Source organism: Amphibalanus amphitrite, unplaced genomic scaffold (genome assembly GCF_019059575.1).
Source record: "Amphibalanus amphitrite isolate SeventyFive unplaced genomic scaffold, NRLGWU_Aamphi_draft 001619F_arrow, whole genome shotgun sequence".
Classification (NCBI taxonomy): domain Eukaryota; kingdom Metazoa; phylum Arthropoda; class Thecostraca; order Balanomorpha; family Balanidae; genus Amphibalanus; species Amphibalanus amphitrite.
Genome location: NW_024883112.1, coordinates 37754 through 60961, shown reverse-complemented (window position 1 = coordinate 60961; position 23208 = coordinate 37754). Strand labels below are relative to the sequence as shown.

Sequence of the window (23208 nt, the reverse complement as noted above, 5' to 3'; positions counted from 1 at the left end):
CTTGATGATCGTATGCTTCGAACTGCCTCAATGCTTCAAAATCATCGTTTTGTGTCGTTCCTTACTGAACGGCGGTGGACCATGCGTGCCCGATTGGTGGGACACTTTCAGGCTCAATTGGGGCCGAGGCCTTCGGTTAAAAGGGACAAATCATGATACCATACAAAATGTCCAAGATTTATCTATCACGTGCATTGCTTTTTTGCACAAGATTTTTTGATTTAGGGACCACCATTGACGTTTACTTTTTAACAGTTAAAAAAATCACCCTGTAAATAGCGTCTCTAGAGATAGTTTTTCACGTATCACTTTTGAAGCAATAAAGCTAGGCAAAAACTGCATAATAGCAATTAGCAGCATCGTAGTTAGTCCTCTCGTAATTTCGCCTCGTAGCATATATGTGTTGACTACGAAAGGTCAAAGTCAAAGATTGACCTCGGATCACATAACCTTAAGACGCACACTGGTGGGGCTATTTTTTGCCCCCCCCCCCCCGTATCTCCGAAACTATTGGACGGATTCGCAAAACTCAAGCGACGTTCGATAGCCCTGTTGCCTTGAGAAAATTAATCTCATTGACCTCAGGGTCACTGATGACGTCACAGGTCAGGTCAAAGTTACAATTTTTCACCGTTCACGGGCCTTCTAGACAATGCGTTATAACATTGATTAAAAGGCATTTTATCGAAAATCATCGATAAAGCGGTGGTTGCCTAGTACAGATGTTGCTAAAAGACGTCACGGATACCAGGTCAGGTAACCTAAGAGGTCAGGTCACCAAGGGTTAACACATGAACCCAGCTTTACTAGGGCCGTGTGATGCATGTTTTGTGGCCAATTTTTCATTTCCAACTCAATGGTTTTGGTTAGACGGCCATGAGGGACGGTTTAGGTTACTTTCTGGTGGAGGTTAGGTCAAGGTCTGGTAAAAAGGTCAAATTTCGAAGTTGATACTTTTGCATAAAAAGGGTACCTATTTTGATGTAGGTAGTTACCTCATCACGGGGAATCCAATCGGTCGCAAAACGTCCTCAACTTTGCGACCAATACCCCCGAACAGAGGTGAAAAAATCCTGCTACTCGCCTGCGTGCGTAGGTGACAGCCATAGGAATAAAGAGACAGATTCGAGCATCTCAGTTGATGCATTTAAAATAGATAACTAGGCTATTTCCGTTAAAATCAGAGCTGTCTTCCCATATAGGGCCACTATGGACCACGGCACAAAAATTTAACAGCCTCATTTCTTTGTAGACAGCTGGGGCTGAAAAAATCCCGCCGGTGCGACAGCCGGTGCGTTGTGAAGCGCCATAGACAACGCAGGAAAAACGGCGACAGCGCGACAGCTCGTTCCCGCTCGTCGCCGGTTGAGCGGAGGCGGGGACCGGCGCGGCCTTGGCCGCCGCCGGAGTAGGGAGGACCGGGCGACTGGGACGGGGACGTCACATCTGGGCCACAACTGGGGTGAGGTCCATGACCATCGGTCCCAGAAACTGGTAGGAGCGTTGATAATTGGTCCTGACTACTGGAGCAAAGGCAAGTGAGTCAGTATCCAGTGACAACTGACAATCCTTTCGTGAGTTGTGATTGAACTGGATCAGGAAGCCAGGACGAGCTAGGAAGTCGATCAGACCTATAGGTAGGTTGGATGATAGTGATTTATTTTTTGTTGTTGTGTCACTGAAATGTGGTGATGCGTTGTAATGCCGAGGCCGAAATTTGAAAGGTCAGTTTCTTTCAAACATTCTAGCCTCATTTTCAATTCTTTTTTTTTAGGCCTACAAAGGTGATGAGAAAACGTAAAAAAATATGGTACCTACTGTTTCAAGATGACTTGTGAAAAATTGGTGACAGCTAGGCATCGCGTAGGTGACAGCTTTTGAGTTTTATTCACCTCTGCCCCCGAACCCGATTACGACACGCTGACGAAGTTTTGTGATACACTTCGAAAGCTCCGACCCGAACGATTTCTTGGGGGATTTACAGGGTGTCCATGTCAAAAGTGTACCCCGACTTTTCTCCGTATTTCATCTTATAAACATCACACTCACAAACAATTGCCCTCGTTTTAGAGTCTAGGCAATGGCAAAACATTTGCTATGCTTTTCAACTGTGCTCGGCACTCTGCTGACCAGCGCGTGCCGTCTGTAAGTCCGGTCCGGATGTGTAAGTGTAAGTCCGGATGAACTTATAAGATTCCGAGACATACAAGTTGTAGCTACCAATGGCCTTACTACATTGTGCACCGCAACTTTCAAAGGACTCGGGCATCTACTGTAGCTCTGAAGCGGTGACAAAATTGCAAAAAAAAAAGTTTTATAAAGCATATTCTTATGTGCCTTCTGATGCGATAGTCCGGCACTATACAGTGTAGCTCATGCCTGATAGCTCATGCAATAACCCGAGCTTCGAGCATCTAGGATACCTATACCTGAACTGGGTGACCAAAACTTCTGAGACCGGGGTTCCACAATTTCACACGCGATTAGAAATTGATGTATGATAAGCTATGCAAAGTTTCGCGGCGCTTTTACGGGCAAGATTTGCAAGTTTGACCAAAAAACGTCCCACTTCCCCAAGCGAGGATTAATGAAGCTAACACTATGAATGTGACTGAAGCTGCTTTCCTGTACCTCATTCTGTTAGCCTTTACATTTTTCCGGTATTTCCCTATCCGTGTGTGTCGGTGCGGGTTCGGCCCAATGACTGAAAGCATGACATCTGGTCCTTTCCGCCCGGCCTGACCGGCGCGGCCGACCCGTGCCAATCCTCCCGAAACTCGCGGGGCGCGGATGGGGAGGGGCGGCCCGGCAGTCCAACCCCTCTGCGCTAACAGATGGATGGACAGGGGAAATGTGATACTTGTCTTGTGACAACAAACCGGCGTTCAGCGCTAGGGCCATCTATGGTCTAGAAACGTATCTCTATGTCGGCAAGATCCTCGCCAGGTGGTGTAAAGGTCGCGTGAAACGCACCCTTAAAAAGCCCAACATTGCGAAACCATGCCTGTCCTAAAGTGCGACTATAACATTGTTCTCCACAGTAAAGTAAATAAAAACTAATTATGCAAGAATGGCGCCGATTTTAAATCACTCTTAGACCTCACATATTATCTTGCAGTTTAACGAAAAAAAACAACATTTTTCTCAACAGCTCAAAAGCTATGCATCCTGGCCACATGAGATCAAGGTAGCCACTAGCCATTAGTACGAAGGAACACAACGGTAGTGAGTGCATAAAGCAGCAGATAACAGCAGCCGTTCAGCTGGGAAGGCTGATGGTCCGTTTGCTACGCTGGGCTGTCTTACCCCACCTTCCCCTACCTTAAAGAAGACTATGTGAAGCAGGGACGCACCCAAGGGGAGGGGCGGACCCATTAGGGGGTTTTCAGGGCCCCCGGATGGAATCAGGACCTCCGCGGGCCGAAGACCAACGCTGGCCGAAATCATGTCGGAGGCGAACGGTAGGGTGGGGTAATTCGAACATATTTTGACGTACTCTTCGTCATACAAAATTTCAGTTCAACCCCGGATGAACAAAAACCGTTTCAGTAGCGCAAATGTCGCTTCCTTTCACCATAAAAGCCTCTTTTTTTGATGAGCTGAGCATACCTTAAATAGCATAGCCTTACTTCTCCACCAAGTCACGGTGTGTTCCAATTGCCCTACCGTGGGGTAATGTGAACATACTGCCTTTATATGCCATTAAAACGATAATATCGCCAACACCGATGTTGTTTGATGCATAAACAAATAGGCACAGCAATCCTAAGCATACCTCCATTTAAAAAAATCAGCACAACAACAAACATAACAGTTGCAGCGCATCAATATCTGCTCGCTGCACACCGGTCAGTTGACAGAAGTCACTTTTCTCTCTTCAGCAGAACGTCTATCATCTCTTTTCGATAAAATCTCCCCCAACCTTACTACGTCGATGATAGTGGTGCCAATCGCAACTAGGATCTTCCGAATTCCGATTTTGTCAAATGTTCACTTCGAAATTTCGTTGGACAAAGGCAGCACGCTTTGGAAAACATTGGACAATCTTGCTATACCTCTACATTTTCATAAAGTAATCGTGTATTCCATTGGTTGGCGAATAGAAAGGTCAGCTCAGCTCTTGATGATAAACACTTTTAAGTTTTGGGCTGGTAATAGTAGGTACAGCCGGGAGGTATGGGCCATGGCCCATACCTCCCGGTGTATTTTGATGGATCGAAAAAGCGCATGATTTATTAAAAGTTATCAAGAAAAATAGTTGGTCCCAAATGCCTAATATCAGGCACACTTTGCAGGCGAAAGGCAATTTCACGTACACAGAGTGAAAAACCAGGTCTAGGGTCTAGCCACTGCCCACTGGAAGAAAATTGCCTTTTCACAAAACCGGCCCATACCTCCCGGGTCTCCCCTATTTAAAAACGGGCTTCAAAAGCATATTACTCGGATCGAAGGCACTAACTGATTCATTGTCCAACATAAGCTGTTGCGTAACTGCCATTAGCAATGTAGGAATTTGCGCTGCAATGAAATTGCAATCATGTGTTTTTGATTGCATTTACTTGCGAAACTTTTGTACAGTGTGCATCAACATCTTCATTTACTGAAACTTATAGGGTGCGACTGCAGACGATATTCGTGCGCGGCGCAAACATCTCTCGAAAAAAGCGACTGAAGTTTCATTTTATTAGATATATTTTTCAAACTTTCATCGACGCTTTGTCATGACCTTCTCTGCTGCCCTCACTCGATAAACCCTCCCTTTGCCTCAACACCGGCCTCCAGGCGATTCCTGAACCTGCTGCAAGCCTTTGCCACGATGACCCGTGAAAAGCCCCTGAATGACCTCCTGGTGATCTCGACCTTCACTTCTGTCCAGATGAAGCCTACTAAAATGAAGCTTGGTGTCTCACGTAGGTGCCACTCCTTACAGAGGTGCCGCCCTCAGGTAGTTGTCGCAGTTCACAACTGGGTTAAATGCCAGTCCCATCCTCCAAAGTATGCCTAGCCTCGTTGATAAGTGTCATTTGACTAAATATTTCTAAATCTTTGATCAAATACTTAGCGATTCTGGTACATATAAAGCTCTAAGTCTAAGTAACGAGCATTGCATATTGATCAACGTTCCGACGGCTAATTATCGTTTTATGAAAAGCATGCCAAACCGAAAACGCCCGTGACGCCAGTCACGAACGAGCCAGCGTTTTAAAGTCAGCCCAAAATGGTGACTAATAAAAACATACAAACATGTAGGGGAAGATGGGGGGAAACACCGACCCCCTTAACCTTTTAGGGTCTAGTCACGTATTTTTTGGCCAAATGATCAATCTCTCAGTTTCATTGGATTGTTGCATCAATTTTACATACATATCAGCCAGTTGTTTTCTTGTAGTGTCGTCCATAATTGCATTATTCCACATTTAGTTAATGTCTACATTTTTTCGGGGTAACACCGACCGTTGGGTAACACCGCCCGGGCTCAGCAGGCAACGAAATTTGCAGGTTACTGGACTATTAAGTTGTTCTTATCGTATTTTGTATTTGTATTTATTCAACAGACCGTCAACAGGCAATTGACTCACTAAAAGACGGAGTCACAAGATTAAAAACAATAAATATGGCACACACAGGCAGCATACACACGCCCGTAAATTTCGAGGCATTTTAGTATATCTATAAAATGCAGTGGGAACGATTTTATTACATCTGTTGTACAATGTAGTACTCATTTAAATCTATATAACTAGACGACTTAAAGTCTCAAAATTTCATTTTTTCGAAATTTAGCATTATCCAATAAAAAGAAGACATAGCAGCAACGTTCTTTCTTTATTTGAAATGCGCCACTCTTGGGTTTGGTGTCACAATGTGCTATTAAATACCAAAGTGCCCAAGTGGGCGGTGTTACCCAAGTGTCTCCATTTTTTCTTTAAAAAAAAAAATCCTTTAATATGGCAGCACGACAAAAATTTCGCTCGAGCAGGAGCACGTAATGCTTGGATCAGTCCTAATTATGGCAAAAAATATACTACTTCAGGACTAATATCTGTCAAACAAGATAAGTTTTCTTCTGCTTATTTTGCTAGAAAAAGTATAAAACGTATTAACGAAACGTAGAATTAGGAATTTCTCGGAAATCACCTAAACCAATGCGGTGCACTGCCCAGTGCCCATACCTGCACTTCTGTTGACGCTACGCTGCCAAAAGACAGTCAGCTGTCGCGCTAGACCTTTTTATATTTCTGATATCGGGGTGGGCGGTGTTCCCCAAAGGGCGGTGTTCCCCCACCTTCCCCTACAACAAGACAACAACAACACTGCAAACATTAACAGAACTACGCTAACATGCATCAGTTACAATATACCACTGTTACAATACACCACTGTGACAATATACAACTGTTACCATATCGCTCCCGGTCAGTGCCGGTAGACTGGGACACGGCCGTAGCCTCCACGGAGACCACGACCTCTGCCGTAGCCCCCTACCAGACCTCTGCCTCGGCCCCCCGCCAGACCGGCGCCACGGCCCCCCGCCAGACCCACGATACGGCCGCCGCCGTACCCGACTCGCCCGCCGCCGTAGCCGTAGCCGCGAGCCACCTGCGGGTGATGGGCGTAGCCCTCGTAGCTGACCTCGGCGTTGAAGCCGCTGTATCCGTCGGCGACGTACTTGACGATCTGGGTGCGGCCGTCGGGCAGGTTGACGGCGTACGAGCCCACAACGTTACCGGCACCGTCGGCCTCCTCCTGCTTGTTGAACATGGGTCCGTAGTGAGGGTCGTCGACGGCGTACTGGTAGTGGTACGGCCGCGGCTCGGCGTAGTCGACGGCGACGGCCTTATGAACGCCGTGCACGATAGGCGCGGGGCGCACGGCAGCCACAGCCTTGCCGACGCCCAGGTGGCCGTAGCCGAGACCGCCGTAGCCTCGCCCGTAGCCTCCGTAGCCTCTGCCGTGGCTTTTACCGATCACGACAGCAGCGCCGATCGGCCCCGCGCCATAGCCTCTGCCCGGTCCGCCGTAGCCGATGCCGGAGCCGCTGGCCACGGCGATGAGGACGGCGACAATGAGGGCGCGCATTGTGCAGACACTGAGCTTGCTGCAGGCGGCCACGACTGGTGACGGTGAAAGACGGGCGACCACTTTTATATACAGTAGGTAGTGGTCCCGCCGGCCGACCCGACATCGAGGTGTGGCAACACTGTACTGCTGTAAGCAATGCTTGGGACAGAATGAATAAAAAGTGCCGAACCCGCGCACCGTAGGGCGTGGGCTCGGCCCCGCGCCATAGCCTCTGGCCAGTCCGCCATTCCCCGTCCTCTTGCTGGACTATTCAGCCAAACGCGCCCTGCTGGGTGGGTGGGACCTATTCTGCCCCCCTCGTCTTACTTCCGAACCGATAGTCGTAGAAAGACGGGACGATAAGCAATCGAAAGCTCTTAACAAGACAAATCTGTGGACCACAACTTTGTTTGCTTAACCCGCGCATGACTGGGGGGGGGGGCTCTACAAAGCCCCCCTCACGTGTTTCGGCAATATCTTCTTAAACGTTTCACGGATCAACACACAACTTGCAGTACCCTCAGAAGCATCAATTTGACACCTTTTGTTAAAAATTTAAACTTCCTAACTACCACAGCTTGGCCGGAAATGACGTCAGAGTGACGTCATGTCGGCCGATTTTGATGCAAAATATTGAATTACAGCTCTCAAGAGCTTAGTTTTAAAGCTAGATTACATTTCATTGCATCAGTGGACTACAAATACACGTAGCTATCAAACTGCTATCTCAAATTTTCGAGATTTGAAAATTTTGAAAAACATATTTTTACAATTACAAAAAATGTATTTTCTGATTTTTTCCAAAAAGTAGGTATTTGATTTTTCGCAAAAAAAAAAAACGGAAAAATGTGATAGAACACACACTTATGAACTACCTTGCAAGTTTTAGCCCGATACCTTCAAAGATAGCCAAGTTATTTGCATTATTGTCAAAATTTTACAATTATATTTTTTCCAAAATTCCTTTTCAGTACGTTTTTGACATCGAACAGCAATATAAATGTCACCATCGTGTTCCAGAGCTGGGGCATTCCACGATAGATCGACCAAAAATAAATAAAATTTACACCCTCATATTTTATTTTTTGCTTAAAATTGGTCTAATGGGTTGTGATGGGCGGGGAACCCAGCTGTGGCAAGGATTTTTTTTCTTCGAACAACAGTTTCCGAGATATAGCCTCGGGCAGTTCCTGGAGGTCACACTGCAACCCCATGTTTGGCGGTTTATAACTCAGAAACTGTTGGTTTTCTATGGTAAAAACTTTATATGGTTCAACTCGCAATCAACCAACAAACGTTTTGGCTATCTCGGATTTTCGATTTTTGAAAATTTTGATCACGTGACATCTTGACCTTTTTTCGAAGAGTGACCTTGATATTTTCCCAACTGAAAGTCGCAATTATGTCTGATGACGATTAAAGCCTTATCAATTGTCATTCATATGCGCAAATAAAAAAGTAGCTTTCGGCCTGCGTTGACCTCAGGTCAGGTCATTTTTATGACCTTCCCATTATTACGAGCGGGAGCGACAGCGAGATCTCGAGAACAAAGCAAGATAGCGACAAGTGGTAAACCGCACAAAGCACACATGGATAAGGTCTACAATTTTTACTCAGGTCATTTTCAGGTCAGGTCAAAGATGACGTCACAGGGGTAAAAAGAAAGTCTAAATGGCGGCACTACATATATATGAAGTTTTTTCTCGACTAACTTTCAAAGTATCCCAGCTATGAACAAACTAATAGCACCATCGTGATCCTCTCGTCGATCCGCATCGAAGCATGTGTATGTTGACCTCGAACGGTCAAGGTCAAAAGTTGACCTTAGGTCACGTGACTTAAAGGTCATCATATATATCATTCGCTGGGCTTTCACGAGCTGAACACAATGAGCCTATCCGCGCGGCTGTATCTCAAACCTGTAAGGAGTTATTAGCAAAAAAAACATTTGGTGACCTTTAACGACGTCACATGACCCAAGAGCAACGTCACAGTTGACCAAGAGCAAAAAGGTCTCAAGGTAGTCAAAGTTAGTCGCATATGAAGTCACTCATGGTGTATTAGGCAATTCAGACGCGTTTTAGTGTAAAAACAAGGGAGCTCATTTTTCCCCAATTGACTTTATAATGGGGTGGTCAAGAAATTGACCTGATCTTAGGTCATCGGTATTGAAATTCAAAACGAACTGGCGCTAGGCGAAAGCAAACACAATGGTGCCTGTTCCACGTCTCTTTCTTTATTAGATCAAAAGGCACAGCCAAAACTATTTTGACTTCCTTTTTACCCCTGTGACGTCATCTTTGACCTGACCTGAAAATGACCTCCGTAAAAATTGTAGACCTTATCCGTGTGAATCCTGTACCGTTTACCGCTTGTCGCTATCTTGCTTTATTCTCGAGATTTCGCGTCGCTCCCGCTCGTAATAATGGACAGGTCATAAAAATGACCTGACTGAGGTCAACGCAGGCCGAAAGCCACTTTTTTTATTTGCGCATATGAATGACAATTGATAAGGCTTTAATCGTCATCAGACATAATTGCGACTTTCAGTTGGGAAAATATCAAGGTCACTCTTCGAAAAAAAGGTCAAGATGTCACGTGATCAAAATTTTCAAAAATCGAAAATCCGAGATAGCCAAAACGTTTGTTGGTTGATTGCGAGTTGAACCATATAAAGTTTTTACCATAGAAAACCAATAGTTTCTGAGTTATAAGCCGCCAAACATAGGGTTGCAGCGTGACCTCCAGGAATTGCCTGAGGCTATATCTCGGAAACCGTTGTTCGAAGAAAAAAATCCTTGGCACAGCTGGCTTCCCCGCCCATCACAACCCATTAGACCAATTTTAAGCAAAAAAATAAAATATGAGGGTGTACGGCTTTGGTCGATCTATCGTGGGATGCCCCAGCTCAAACTGCATCTGATAGCCACCTGTTTTGTTGAAAAATTTCATTTTCAAAATTTGACATTTTCTTACCTGAAATTGACCTGACCTCCGGTAAATGCAGCTGAAAATGACCACAAATGACACAGACGACATTGTTTTTTAAATCTACGTGTGAAATGGACCATAAATCATGCGTCACGTGACCGATACATGATATACAATTTTCGTGACCTAGGATGGCCTGGCCTTGACCTGAAAAATTAGGAGTAAAAGTTTGGTACCCTCAGGGTATCTAAGGCATATATCAAGGAATGCGTATACCAAAAATGAGCCTGATCCGGCGGCCAGAGCCTAAATTGTAAACAAGCAAAAAAGCCGATAATTTTTTTTTTTGACATGACCTGTGACGTCATCGGTGACCTCGAGGTCAATGAAAATAGGTTTCTTTCGACAGTTTTTCCAGGGCTATCAGACGCCGTTTGAATGTTGACGATTGGCCCAGTAGTTTCGGAGATAGGAGAGGGGGTCTCTGGAGAGCCCCCTCCTCCCTCCTCAGTCACTCGCGTTATGAAAAATACCCCAGTCATGCGCGGGTTAAGTAGGTCAGAGGTGAGGTCAAGGTCAGTTCAAGGCTACAAAATGCAAGTTTCTGCATTATCGGCTTTGGAGCGCAGTTGCCGAAGAATGGACTGAGATTTATTATCCAAAACGTGCTCTTAGGCTACCAAGACAAGATTCATTTTTTTTTTTTTTACTAACTAATCTACAAAATAGTCCGCCGCCCATGAACAGACGACCAGGAGTGTCCACCCACGGTCCCGCACGACCACAGAACCATACGTTAACACCAAAAACAAAAATATGCAAGTCGTGACACTCCCTGCTAAGAAAAGGAAAATAACAAAAAAAGAAGCGAAAAAAACCTGTGCAGCCAAATACAGACGCAAGTAGTGTTATGAGTCATGCATACAAGGGGCGGAAAGAAATCAAAGCTAAAAATAGCTTTGACTAGACACTACGTTTTTTGTTTTGTTTTTTTTTCTTCAGTACCTATACATTCATACCTTGGTTAGTTACACATTCGTACAGGGAGTTGGAACAATCACACAAGGACATGGGTATAAGCCGGTAGCATGCAGATCAAAAGGTCGGTGTCGGTTCCTGGTCAGGTTTCAGCATGGTCAAGTGCCCACCGAAATAGGCCACCCAGCTAAGCAAGCTTGTTGCTGGGCGAGCCTAACTCGGCAGGCGGGGTAGATGAGGGGCGAGTTATTCTAATATTGTTTTCTCTATCGGAGATAGAGACCACTACGGTATCTAAAACTTCTAGGACTTCCTCTTGCGGCAGGCGCAAAAAAAAAATCCACAAACGCACATACACAACATAAACGGCACATGACACATTGATACAATACAAAGAAAGTGATACACATATAACCAAAACGGCAAACGACACTACCATAGGTACACAAATGATCAGTGGGTATTACCAAAATATTCCATTTTGGTATGACTGTAAAAACGGAACACTGAAATGTACCACCTCTCTCTCTCCTCAACTGATTTAACAAGACACTACTGAGAAAAAAAAAACAGGACAGAAAAATAGAAATAGTAGAAATGGAACGCAGACTAGCCCCACGTCCCCGGCGGCAGGCGCCGAGGGCCGGCTATCCGACCCCGACGGACCTATGCGGCAAACACAGCACCTCGACGCCCGCCGCGCAAGGTCGCAGGGCCATGAGGGCCTTCCTACCAGGATATCAGTAAGAATCTAAGGTAAGGTTAGGTGCATATGAATATCAGTACGAGTCTAAAAGAGAACCTCTTATTATATTTTTTAGCTGTCTTTTGGATGCCGGGATTGTCTGTATGTTCGGAAACATAGGACTGATTATTTGGTTCCAGAGCCTGGGACCAGCCCATCGTATCGTGTGTGTACGGTATAGTTTTTCAGTGAACATTTCATTGAAATGATGAGCTGAGCGCGTGACTCGGTCTGGTTCAGCTAAGGTAAAAAAGTTATCTAGGGATGTGGGCAAAGTTTCATTTAGCTTACGATGCAGTAAAAGTAATGATTGCTGTTTACCGATGTCGGTAAGACGAAGCAGCTTCAGCTTTTTAAAAATAGGGGCAGTGTGAGCAAGCCTCTCACTACCATCAATCAACCTAATGACTCGTTTTTGTAGGGTTTGTAGTTTGGTGATGCTAGTACTGTAAGTATTACTAAAGATCATGCAACAATAGTTCACATACGGTAAGAAAAGGGCATTGTATAGCAGCAGCAACTGTTTACTGGTAACAAAATACCGGACTCTGCTTATAAGTCCGACATTTCGGCTAAGTATCTTGGTGAGGTGAGCAATGTGCGATTTCCATCGCATGTCGTCATCTATATACATACCTAGGTATTTCATTGTTTTAACAAACTTGATGTTGTTACCAGTAAGGGAGACGGTTATTATTATTTTATTGCGCGAGTTATTGTAAAGCTGACAAAATTTTTTGTCTGTATTGATTGAAAGTTGGTTTGCTGCAAACCAATCTGAAATTTTAGGCACAATGTTATTTATCCGTGACTGCAGTTGTCGCTCATCTTTCCCTTCAACGAAAATTGCTGTGTCATCTGCATACAAATATGCATTAAAATTGGGAGATATTGAAGGGAAGTCATTAATGTAAATAAGAAAGAGGAGTGGTCCTAAAATCGATCCCTGTGGCACACCGATATCGATGGGAATGAGGCTAGATCGTGAGTGATCTATCTCGACACACTGTGTACGGTCCTGTAAATATGATTTAATCATCATATGAGCCTGCCCACGAATGCCATACCTATATAGCTTTTGTAGTAAAATATTCACATTTACAGTATCGAAAGCTTTGCGGAGGTCTAGGTAAATGCCACATACAACTTTGCCTGCTTCAAATGCTTCAGTGATCTTATCTTGCACCAAAAGGATGGGCATATATGTGCTCATGTCTTTCCTAAACCCAAATTGATAGCTACTTATAATTTCGTTACTATCGAAATAGTACTCTAATCTATTATATATTATTTTTTCTAGTATTTTAGACAAAAAAGGCAAGATACTGATAGGTCGGTAGTTTGAGAACCTGTCTTTACTACCTGTTTTATAAATTGGCTTGATAACTGCTCTTTTCAGGCCGGATGGAAACATACCTTGGCGTAAGCAAAGGTTAAAAAAGAAGACAAGCTGCCTTAATATTGCACGGAATGTCGATTTGAAAATACGAGCATTGATACCATCAATTCCACCGCCAACATTATTTGTGTTAGTAATAATGTTTTCCAGTTCAATCTCGTTTATGTCTTCAAAGTGTGAAAACTAGCCTAGCCTAGCCCAAGACCCCGCACTGGATTCTGAAGACCCGATGTCGAGCCAGCATCGGCCTCTGGGGGGCCATCTTGGCCTTTGAGGGCCCTCCGCTGGTCTCTGGGGTCCAACGCCGGCCCATGCCGGCCTTTTAGGGCCCCACACTGACCTCTAAGGGCCCATGCTGGCCTGTAAGGACTCACATTAGCCTCTAAGGGCCCCCCGCACTGGATTCTGATGACCCAATGCCGGCCGCTCAGGGCCCGCATCGGCGTGTGAGGGCCCATCTTGGCCTTTGAGGGCCCTCCGCTGGCCTCTGGGGTCCAACGCCGGCCCATGCCGGTCTTTTAGGGCCCCCACACTGACCTCTGAGGGCCCATGCTGGCCTGTAAGGATACACATTAGCCTCTATGGGCCCCACACTGGATTCTGAAGACCCGATGCCGACCTCTAAGGGTCCGCATCGGCCTCTGAAGGCCCATCTTGGCCTTTGAGGCCCTCTGCTGGCCTCTGGGGTCCAACGCCGGCCAATGCCAGTCTTTTAGGGTCCCATTCTGATCTTTGAGGGCCCCATGCTGGCCTGTAAGGGCCCATATTAGCCTCCGAGAGCCCCCTGCACTGGATTCTGAAGACCCGATGCCGGCCTCTAAGGGTCAGCATCGGCTTTTGCGGGCCCATCTTGGCCTTTGAGGGCCTTCTGTTGGCCTCTGGGGTCCAACGCCGGCCCATGCCGGTCTTTTAGGGCCCCACACTGACCTCTGAGGGCCCGTGCTGGCCTGTAAGGACCCATCTTAGCCTCTGAGGGCCCCGCACGGGCTTCTGAAGACCTGATGCCGGCCTCTAAGGGCCCGCATCGGCCTAGTCTGAGGGCCCATCTTGGCCTTTGAGGGCCCTCTTCTGGCCTCTGGGGTCCAACGCCGGCCCATGTTGGTCTTTTAGGGCCCCACCCTAACCTCTGATGGCTCCATGCTGGCCTGTAAGGACCCATATTACCCTCCGAGTGCCCAATTCGGTCTCTGATGGTCTCAAACTGCCCTTTGCAGGCCCTGTACTGGTCTCTGAGGGCTCTAAACTGGCCCCTAAGAGCCAAAACCAGCCTTTAAAGGTCCCACGACCCACACCGGCCTCTGATGGTCCCATTTCTGTCTCTGGGACCGAAACTGCCCTTATGTGCCTCTGAGGGCCCCGTACTGGCTTCTGAAGGATCGATGCCGGCTTCTGAGGACCCATACCGGTCTTTAAGTGCCTCATAGCGACACCTGAGGCCCCACACTAGCCTCTGAGGGGCCCGCAAACTGGCCTATGAGGTCTCTACACTGGCCACTGATGGCCCTATTAAGTTCTCTGGGGGGCTCAAGCCTTACCTTTGGGCGTCACGCACTTGCTTATGAAGGCCCACATCAGCCTCTGGGGCCCTAACTGGGGCCTTTGAGGCCCTTCGCTGACCCTTGGGTCCAACGCCGGCCTCTGGGGGTCTGACACCGTACTCTAAGGGCCCCATTGCAGCCTCTAGGCGATAGGTTTCGCCGAAGTGCTTTCGATGGGCCCATAAGTGTAGGAACCATGGGTGCAGTGGGCGCAGTTGCACCAACAATAATTCTGCAGTGAGTGCAGACAATGTATTCTGCATCCACAATAATCTGGAACAAAACCCCCTTTCCTCAGCAACACTTCTTTCCATGCAGCACGACAAATTTAGGATATTTTGCCCACTATCCGTCTTTTGAAGCATTTGCTACTGTAATGGTCTTCAAAATTTGCATTTGTGCTCAAGTGAAAAAAGATTAAACGGAAGTCGGAACACATGTGTGAACAGATACCGATGAGCCACTGTTAAAAGTTTTAGCACGATGATCTTAAAAAATGGCAAAGTTTTTTTTGCAAAGAAAATTGCAAAGTTAGCCGCCTTCACTTTTGCGGTAGTCCATTCACAGTTGCGTGAATTATTGACATAATCAATGCTTCAAAATGCACTTTTCGGTACCTTTTCGACATGGTGCACCCTCAAGCCGCTCCCTACCCCCCCCCCTCCCCCCGCTTCACCGGCCATGGCCTAGATTTCTGCACCCGTGCACTACGCCCGTGGGCCCCTTTAAGCTAGCACCGGGCCCCCCGGGTCAGCGCAGGGGCCCCTTTGCCAAGTTGCCCCCCCCCCAAACTCCAAGTCTGCGACCGCCCCTGACTTGGCGTGACCTGGTGACCTGACCTAGGGCGACTTGGGTCTGAAATTTTCACAACATGTGCGGAAAAGATGCACGAACAGGTGCCGTTTTTGAGATATCTGTGCGAAAAACCTCAGTGTTCAACCCCCCCCCCCTCCCCCTCCCGGCCCGGCGCGGGTTAAGTCGCCCGATCCGTCCCCCCCCCCCCCAGTCAAAAATCCGTGGCGACGCCCCTGGTTTACGGCAACTACCAAGTACCAGCCGTGTCAACATTGCAGGCATCAGTAGCCCACACGAGTATTTTTCCTGTTAGGTGTGCACTGTGCACCCTTCTCGTAAATACGCATCGTGCCGTCAGTTGTTATAAGCCGTTTTCACGACGGCCATCTAGTACACATTTGGTGCGGATTAGGTGTAGATTAGGTGCATATTTGGTGCATATTTGGTCCAAATAGGTTCATTGCGTTTCTTTAAAGTCGTCAGTTAGGGCTACACAGATATTTATATACCTCACTCATCAAATCAAATAAAATCATCAGATCATTATTTTCGATTAAAGCACTAAAATAAATTCATGATCTGAAGAATTTTGCTGTGAAAGAGATTTGGTGCAAATTTTGATGCGATTTGATTTGGTGCAGGGACCCTCCCGGCTCCCACCTTCAAAAAAGTTAATGAATTTGCATAAAAGCGAGGTCACGTGGTTCAGAAAGATCAAAATGTATATAGGGGAGAGTGGGGAAAGATGCCCAGGGTTTTACTATGTCATATATTATTCGAAAATGACGATCGGAGAGCAAAAACTTGGAGTTTCAACGGAAGCCGACATCATTTTTCTCCAAAAATATCACACTTTCGTGCCTGAAATATGATAACTTTTTTTGCTATTAAGCATTTTCCTGAAGAAGTTTAAGGGGGCATCTTACCCCACAGGGTGGGAAAGACGCCCCCTGGCGTTGGGGAAGATGCCCCCTGCACTATAAGTGACATAAATGGGCACGTGAATCGCCTGAACGAATCAGTAGTCCCTTCGAGCCTGCAGTAGACACCAAACGTCATCGTAAGGGCCCTCAAAAGTGGTCATAAGGGGCTTCAGAGGTCATCGTTAGGGACATCATAGTCCAGCGCGGCCAAACAAGCTTCCGCGGTGGCGTTCGGAGACCACTGTGGGGCCCTTATAGGTCATCATGATGCTTGAGGGCCCTCGATCCCATCATGGGGACCTCAGATGCCAGCTCGGCCCGTGGAGCCAACGTGGGAGCCCTCAAAGGATGTCGTGAGGGGCCCTGGAGCCAATAATGGGGCCCACCGAGGCCGTCGTGAGGGCTCTCAGAGTCAGATGCCGCCCAAAAAGTCGCTGTGTGGGCCGAGAGACCGGCATGGGGAGGCGAGCACCCGACCGTACTGGACTCTCAATAGTCGCAGACCGGCTTTTGTCTCTCATCACAAGCATGCAATAAATGATTTGACGGGCTGCTTGAAGGACAGCCTAAGGATTTAGGGGGCGTCTTTCCCCATCAGGACAGGGGGCATCTTACCCCAAGGTACCGAAGTAATATTAAATCAGTATAATTTGTTAGCCATAAAACTACACCCTGAAACAAACTGTTTGGGACACATTACACGCATGTTAATGCATCACGACTATAGCAAGGGACGCAAAAAATATCTACCTTCTTTGATATTTACAATGTTTTGACACCAAAATATTTTTCGACAGCAGCAAATAAAAAAACATGCATTCACCAGCCAGCCGTTGCCCAACTGAGCTTCGCAAATTTTTGTGCAGTTAACAAGGCAGGCTTCCGCTTTACGCTAAGAACATTAATTTCCTGGTTCAATTCTTTGTTTCGCCGCTAGAGGGGGTGGGGCGTCTTTCCCACCCTGGGCATCTTACCCCACTCTCCCCTACCAAGTTTCACCGAAAAATATTCACCGGTTTTCAAGATATTAGACTTTTAGGTACTTTTGCTTCCTTTTTGGCACCTCCGCTATTCCTACGACGTCATTTGGAAGCAATAATTTGGCATCGTAAAAAAGTGGCAGATGTTGCGCGCAAAGCCGTATATACCACCACGTTTTAACGATGATTTTAGTATAAGATAAAAAAATCGTTGGATCTGCGCTGACGTCACAAATTCTAAGGGGACATTCAAATGCATTAGCCGCTTGGAATCTGAAAACTGCAAGTTTGAAATTAAATGCCAGTTAATAATAACGTCGCATCCTTGCTCAAACGCGTATCCGCGGTTGGCCTCTAGAACCACGCCGGCCGGCACTGTCGAGCGGTGACCCGACCTGACCTCGCCGGAGGGTTCGTGACGTCATGCCAGCGGGCCGGCCGTGAGCGGGACGGCTGAGGTCCACTCGACGCGGCCCGGGCGAGTGAAGCGGACCAGCAGCGGTCGCTGCTGAGCACGTTTTCTCCACCCACCCCTCCAACCATCTGCGTTTGTTTTACTTAACTTCATTTCCTTACCTCGTCGACCGTATCCTCTCTCTTAACGATCGCCTGGAAGGTGAATGGGATGTAAGGGAGAGAGAGACAGCCGGCCGATAGACAGCCAACACATGAGTATGGAGCATACGATGCCGAAGCTTTACGGGATTAACAAAAGATAACGCCAGTTATGTATGTATCTCCGAATTAAAGCAATTCTCGATGTTGTGGGTGCCCAAGCCGGTACGTGCAAGCCAGGGACCCCAATCATTATGTTGCTTTAATCACTTTAAATTAGCCGCATTCGCCAGATAGCCCGTCGTGAAAACGGTTATTATGTTAGTATACGCTCAAAGTGGGTGTAACTATCTTCATTAGTATTAATTAAGGCGAGAAACGCTTATCTATGACGTAACAAAAGTGTCCTTTAGGACCCAGCGTTCCCGCACACTGGTGAGCGTTGCCACACCTCGATGTCGGGTCGGCCGGCGGGACCACTACCTACTGTATATAAAAGTGGTCGCCGGTCTTTCACCGTCACCAGTCGTGGCCGCCTGCAGCAAGCTCAGTGTCTGCACAATGCGCGCCCTCATTGTCGCCGTCCTCATCGCCGTGGCCAGCGGCTCCGGCATCAGCTACGGCGGACCGGGCAGAGGCTATGGCGCGGGGCCGATCGGCGCTGCTGTGGTGATCGGTAAAAGCCACGGCAGAGGCTACGGAGGCTACAGGCGAGGCTACGGCGGTCTCGGCTACGGCCACTTGGGCGTAGGCAAGGCTGTGGCTGCCGTGCGCCCCGCGCCTATCGTGCACGGCGTTCATAAGGCCGTCGCCGTCGACTACGCCGAGCCGCGGCCGTACCACTACCAGTACGCCGTCGACGACCCTCACTACGGACCCATGTTCAACAAGCAGGAGGAGGCCGACGGTGCCGGTAACGTTGTGGGCTCGTACGCCGTCAACCTGCCCGACGGCCGCACCCAGATCGTCAAGTACGTCGCCGACCACTACAACGGCTTCAACGCCGAGGTCAGCTACGAGGGCTACGCCCAGCACCCGCAGGTGGCTCGCGGCTACGGCTACGGCGGCGGGCGAGTCGGGTACGGCGGCGGCCGTATCGTGGGTCTGGTGGGGGGCCACGGCGCCGGTCTGGTGGGGGGCCGTGGCGGGTACGGCGCCGGTCGTATCGGGTACGGCCGGGGTCTGATCGGCGGCCCCGGCCGTGTCCCAGTCTACGGACACTGAAGGAGCCAGTCGGACTGAGCAGGACATGCGCTGCGGCATCCGCCCCCACCCACCGGCTGGGCCCGGCCGTCCGCGCCCTCTGTGCCGCGCCGACTAGGGTTATGTTTGTATCTGTCGTTGATTAGGGCACTGTTGTTTGTATTTGTCGCCGATTAGGATAGTCTGTATTTGTTGCCGACTGGGTACTGTTTGTATTTGCCATGTTCAAGGGCCGCTATGCTGCCAGGAGCATCACCGCTGTTGTCTTTCACCAATATATTTGTTATGACTTATGAGTTATCGACACCATGTCTCACATCGGGACTTCTCCAAAGAACAAATATGGTGACGCACGGTGGAAGTAGATCATGATACTGTACTTAGCCATCTCCTTCGAGGCTTTTTTGTTCCACAACGGAAGTTCAATGTAGTGCACAGGGGACCCGGAAATTATTTGTCCCTCCATCAGTTCGCCGCCATAATTAACCCTCGTCCCGTTGGGTAGGGGGGGGGGGAATATGGCCCCCTTTGGTTTTCCTTCAATAGCAAAAAACGGCAAAAATGCCGCCAAATTTTCAGTACCTTCCCGGGCATCAATTTGACACCTTCACACAAAAATTTCAAGTATTAGGTCACCTTAGGTCAGGAGTTATTGAGGTCAAACTGAGATCATGTTAGAGCAAAAATGAGAAAAATATGAAATCTTGAAACGCTAACAAAAGCTACAGTTAACAAGCAATTTCAAAGTTCTTTATGTAGTCGTGTAGAGAAAAGACGGCGCTACAAAACTGCTATCTCGGATTTTCATAATTTTGTGATTTTGACCCCTTTAATCAAAGAATTGATTTTTTATAAAATAGCAAAAAATCCCAAAAGTTTTTCTAAGTTCAAAAAAGGAATATATTGTTAGTCCATACGCTCTTCTATCTACAAACCAAGTTTTAGATCGATTCCTCCTTTTTTGGCCAAGTTATAGCGAAAAGAAACTTTAATATTGATGACGTCAAAATTGTGAATTCAATTTTAAGCAATTCTAGACCACGTTACGCAAAAAAAGACCACCATTAGACTCCCCGTGACGAGCTTAATCGAATCAATACCCATTTTCTGCAAAAATTTAAGTTTGAACTTTGACCTAATTTGACCTGGCCTTGACTTGACCTTCGCCAGTTCATAACCTAAACTGGCCCTTAAGGCTGCCTGACTCACACAATCGCATTTGTCATATAAAATGGACCATAAAACATGTATCATACGACACTTTCGTATTGTGACCCTCAGTGACCTGACCTCTGTGACCTGACCTGGTATTAGTGACCTCATATAGCAAAATATATGTTTGACGGAAATTCCATATCGATTATTTTAAATAATATGCCTTTTTACTCGATTTTAAAACACCTTTCTTGAAATGCCTGAAAACGGTGAAAATTCGACATTTGACATGACCTGTGACGTCATCGGTTAGACAGAGGTCAATGAAATTGGTCACAACTACAAGGTAGTTCCCCGTTGGGGCTATACAACCAGGGTTGTATACCAATCAAGTCGATTGAATTGATTGATTTGTTTCAACGCGTATTTTGAGTTGATTGGATTGAGTCGATTGACTTTTCGAGATGACTGGTTGACTGACTCGTTTGACTTTAGCGACTGGTTGACTGATTTGATTCCTGAAAATTAGAGTGACTCGTATGATTGAGTTGATTGAAAGGAGAGTTCAAATAACTTTTAGTTGACGAAAAATAATGACACCAATTGATGACATCAAAGATCACAAAACTACACTGAAAACTGCTTGTCATCACAACTGCAATATGGGGTAGATGGCCAAATAAAGAACAGGGCCTAAACATGAACAGCCAACTTTGACTTTCAACTGCAATAACTGCACCAATCCTGGTGATAGAACCTGGCGATGCACCTACCTACCTTTCTGCACTCAGCAGGAAACGTTTTTTTCTAATCCAGATAATAAAGTGCAAGGCCCTATATACTAATAAAGTGTGATTAATTAATAATTCACATCTCCACATCTCCTCAGAAACAACCCACTGAACTCTATAAATATCTGAAACCCCTACAAAAATAACTGAAACAAAAGCGCCGTTTTCGTCTCGCTATTTACGTTTACGTGCCTAATTAATAGCTAATTTGCTGCATTGTTTAATTTGCAGCAGAACGTTTGTTGATCCTTTTCTCCTGAGAGCCTAAGCATAACATATTTAATATATTTCATTTTCCTTGAAATATTTTACCGAATATTATTAAGTGGTTTTATTTCAAATAAAATAATAACTAAAACGAAATTGGTGTTGTATAACCGATTTATTTTATGATGATCTACCATACTACATGATAATCAATGACGTCATCTTACCAAAAAATCAAAAGACGTAGAATAAGGATTTATAAAAGCTTAGCATACTTATTGGCAAAACGTTTTCATGCAGTCGCACCGGCTCAGGCCCGGGTGACCTACGCCCGGGTGGCCTACGCCCGGCTGACCTACGCCCGAATTGCCTACTCCATCGAATGTCTACGCCCGGGGGACCTACGCCCGGCTGACCTACGCCCGAATCGCCTACTCCATCGAATGTCTACGCCCGGGTGACCTACGCCCGGCTGACCTACGCCCGAATCGCCTACTCCATCGAATGTCTACGCCAGGGTGACCTACGCCCGGCTAACCTACGCCCGAATCGCCTACTCCATCGAATGTCTACGCCCGGCTGACCTACGCCCGGCTGACCTACGCCCGAATCGCCTACTCCATCGAATGTCTACGCCCGGCTGACCTACGCCCGGCTGACCTACGCCCGAATCGCCTACTCCATCGAATGTCTACGCCCGGCTGACCTACGCCCGGCTGACCTACGCCCGAATCGCCTACTCCATCGAATGTCTACGCCCGGCTGACCTACGCCCGAATCGCCTACTCCATCGAATGTCTACTGCTCCCCTCCTGTCCGATTAACGAGTGAAGATTTCGCATACCAAAGTGACCCTTCCGGGGGAACCGGCACCCGCAGTCAGGTAACAATGAGAAGGGTCGGAGGGACCGACCGCCGCGCCGCATGGTGACAGGTGATTCCCGGGACGTCCGAGCGTCGCCTTTCAGACGCATCGCCGCCTTCCCCCCCCCCCCGCCGCGCCGTGCCGCGCCGCACAAAGCAGACGGACCCTGTCGCGGAGCGAACTACCCGACCAGGCTGTCATCATCGGCGGAGAGCCTGAACTGCTTTTTTAATCGTTGAGCTGATCAAGCTTGAGTAGCCATGCTTGCGTATTTCACGCTTCAGCCCTGCTGTGAGCCATGCTTTATGATTTCTCATTTCAGATCTTAACAATGATCTTAGGTAGGAAGAACCGTGAGAAACGCCCCTCCCCCTTAGCCCTCGCCGGAATAGGTGGGGGGGGGGTCGAACAGCCCCCTCTCGGTGTTCGCAAATAACTCGCGTAAAAACCCGCTGATCGCGACGGAACTTTCATTACCCTCGCGTTCATCAATTTTACACCTACCCTAACAATTTCATGACCCTGACGCAAATGACCTTTGACCTGTGACCTACTTTTCAAGACCATGTTTGGCCGGAATCGCGATTCGGTGTATGTCGTCTCCTCTTAGCCGCGCGTTTGCACTCTTTTCGTGGTTTCAAGGGTTCAAACATGTGATATGATATTGCTCCTATGCGTTAGGGTGGGTGTCAAGTTCACTTGAAGCTCAGGACAGGTCACTGACCTTAAATGAGCTCGGTTAACTTTTACATGTTTCTAGGCTAGTTTTTTTAGCTTAATTCGAATTTAGCAACCATATGAGCATTTACGAAGTAGTTTTGGTGCCATTGTAACATGTTACGAAGCTGTCAGAGGCGGTTGACACCTACTACGAATACCCGGCAAAACCACTACTGGTTGACCTGAACTGACCTGACCCGACCTGGCCTAAAAGCATGAAGACATCATCTGAGATAAAAACTAACATGATATTCGTGATCAGAACTAGAGTTGCAAAATTTCCCTACCGCACTACCGGCATGCCGGTAATTTTTCACTACCGCAGGTTTTTTCGTGGTGTCTGGCATGTCGTGCCGGTAGC

General features: G+C 47.3%; 2 protein-coding genes across 2 annotated transcripts; one reads left to right on the top strand and one right to left on the bottom strand.

Annotated features, from left to right (window-relative positions):
* Positions 1-5775: 5775 nt before the first annotated feature.
* LOC122374203 (adult-specific cuticular protein ACP-20-like) lies at positions 5776-7104 on the bottom strand. The gene has a single exon (XM_043352813.1). It carries the CDS (start codon positions 7078-7080, stop codon positions 6418-6420), a length of 663 nt encoding a protein of 220 aa, XP_043208748.1. The 5' UTR covers positions 7081-7104; the 3' UTR covers positions 5776-6417.
* An 11337-nt stretch (positions 7105-18441) lies between these two features.
* Positions 18442-19402, top strand: LOC122374202 (adult-specific cuticular protein ACP-20-like). The gene has a single exon (XM_043352812.1). The coding sequence runs from the start codon at positions 18468-18470 to the stop codon at positions 19128-19130; it is 663 nt and encodes a 220-aa protein (XP_043208747.1). The 5' UTR covers positions 18442-18467; the 3' UTR covers positions 19131-19402.
* Positions 19403-23208: the final 3806 nt, after the last annotated feature.

Excerpts from the sequence above, each read along its gene's own strand:
- LOC122374203 (XM_043352813.1), bottom strand. The coding sequence starts at position 7,080 with ATGCGCGCCCTCATTGTCGCCGTCCTCATCGCCGTGGCCAGCGGCTCC.
- LOC122374202 (XM_043352812.1), top strand. The coding sequence starts at position 18,468 with ATGCGCGCCCTCATTGTCGCCGTCCTCATCGCCGTGGCCAGCGGCTCC.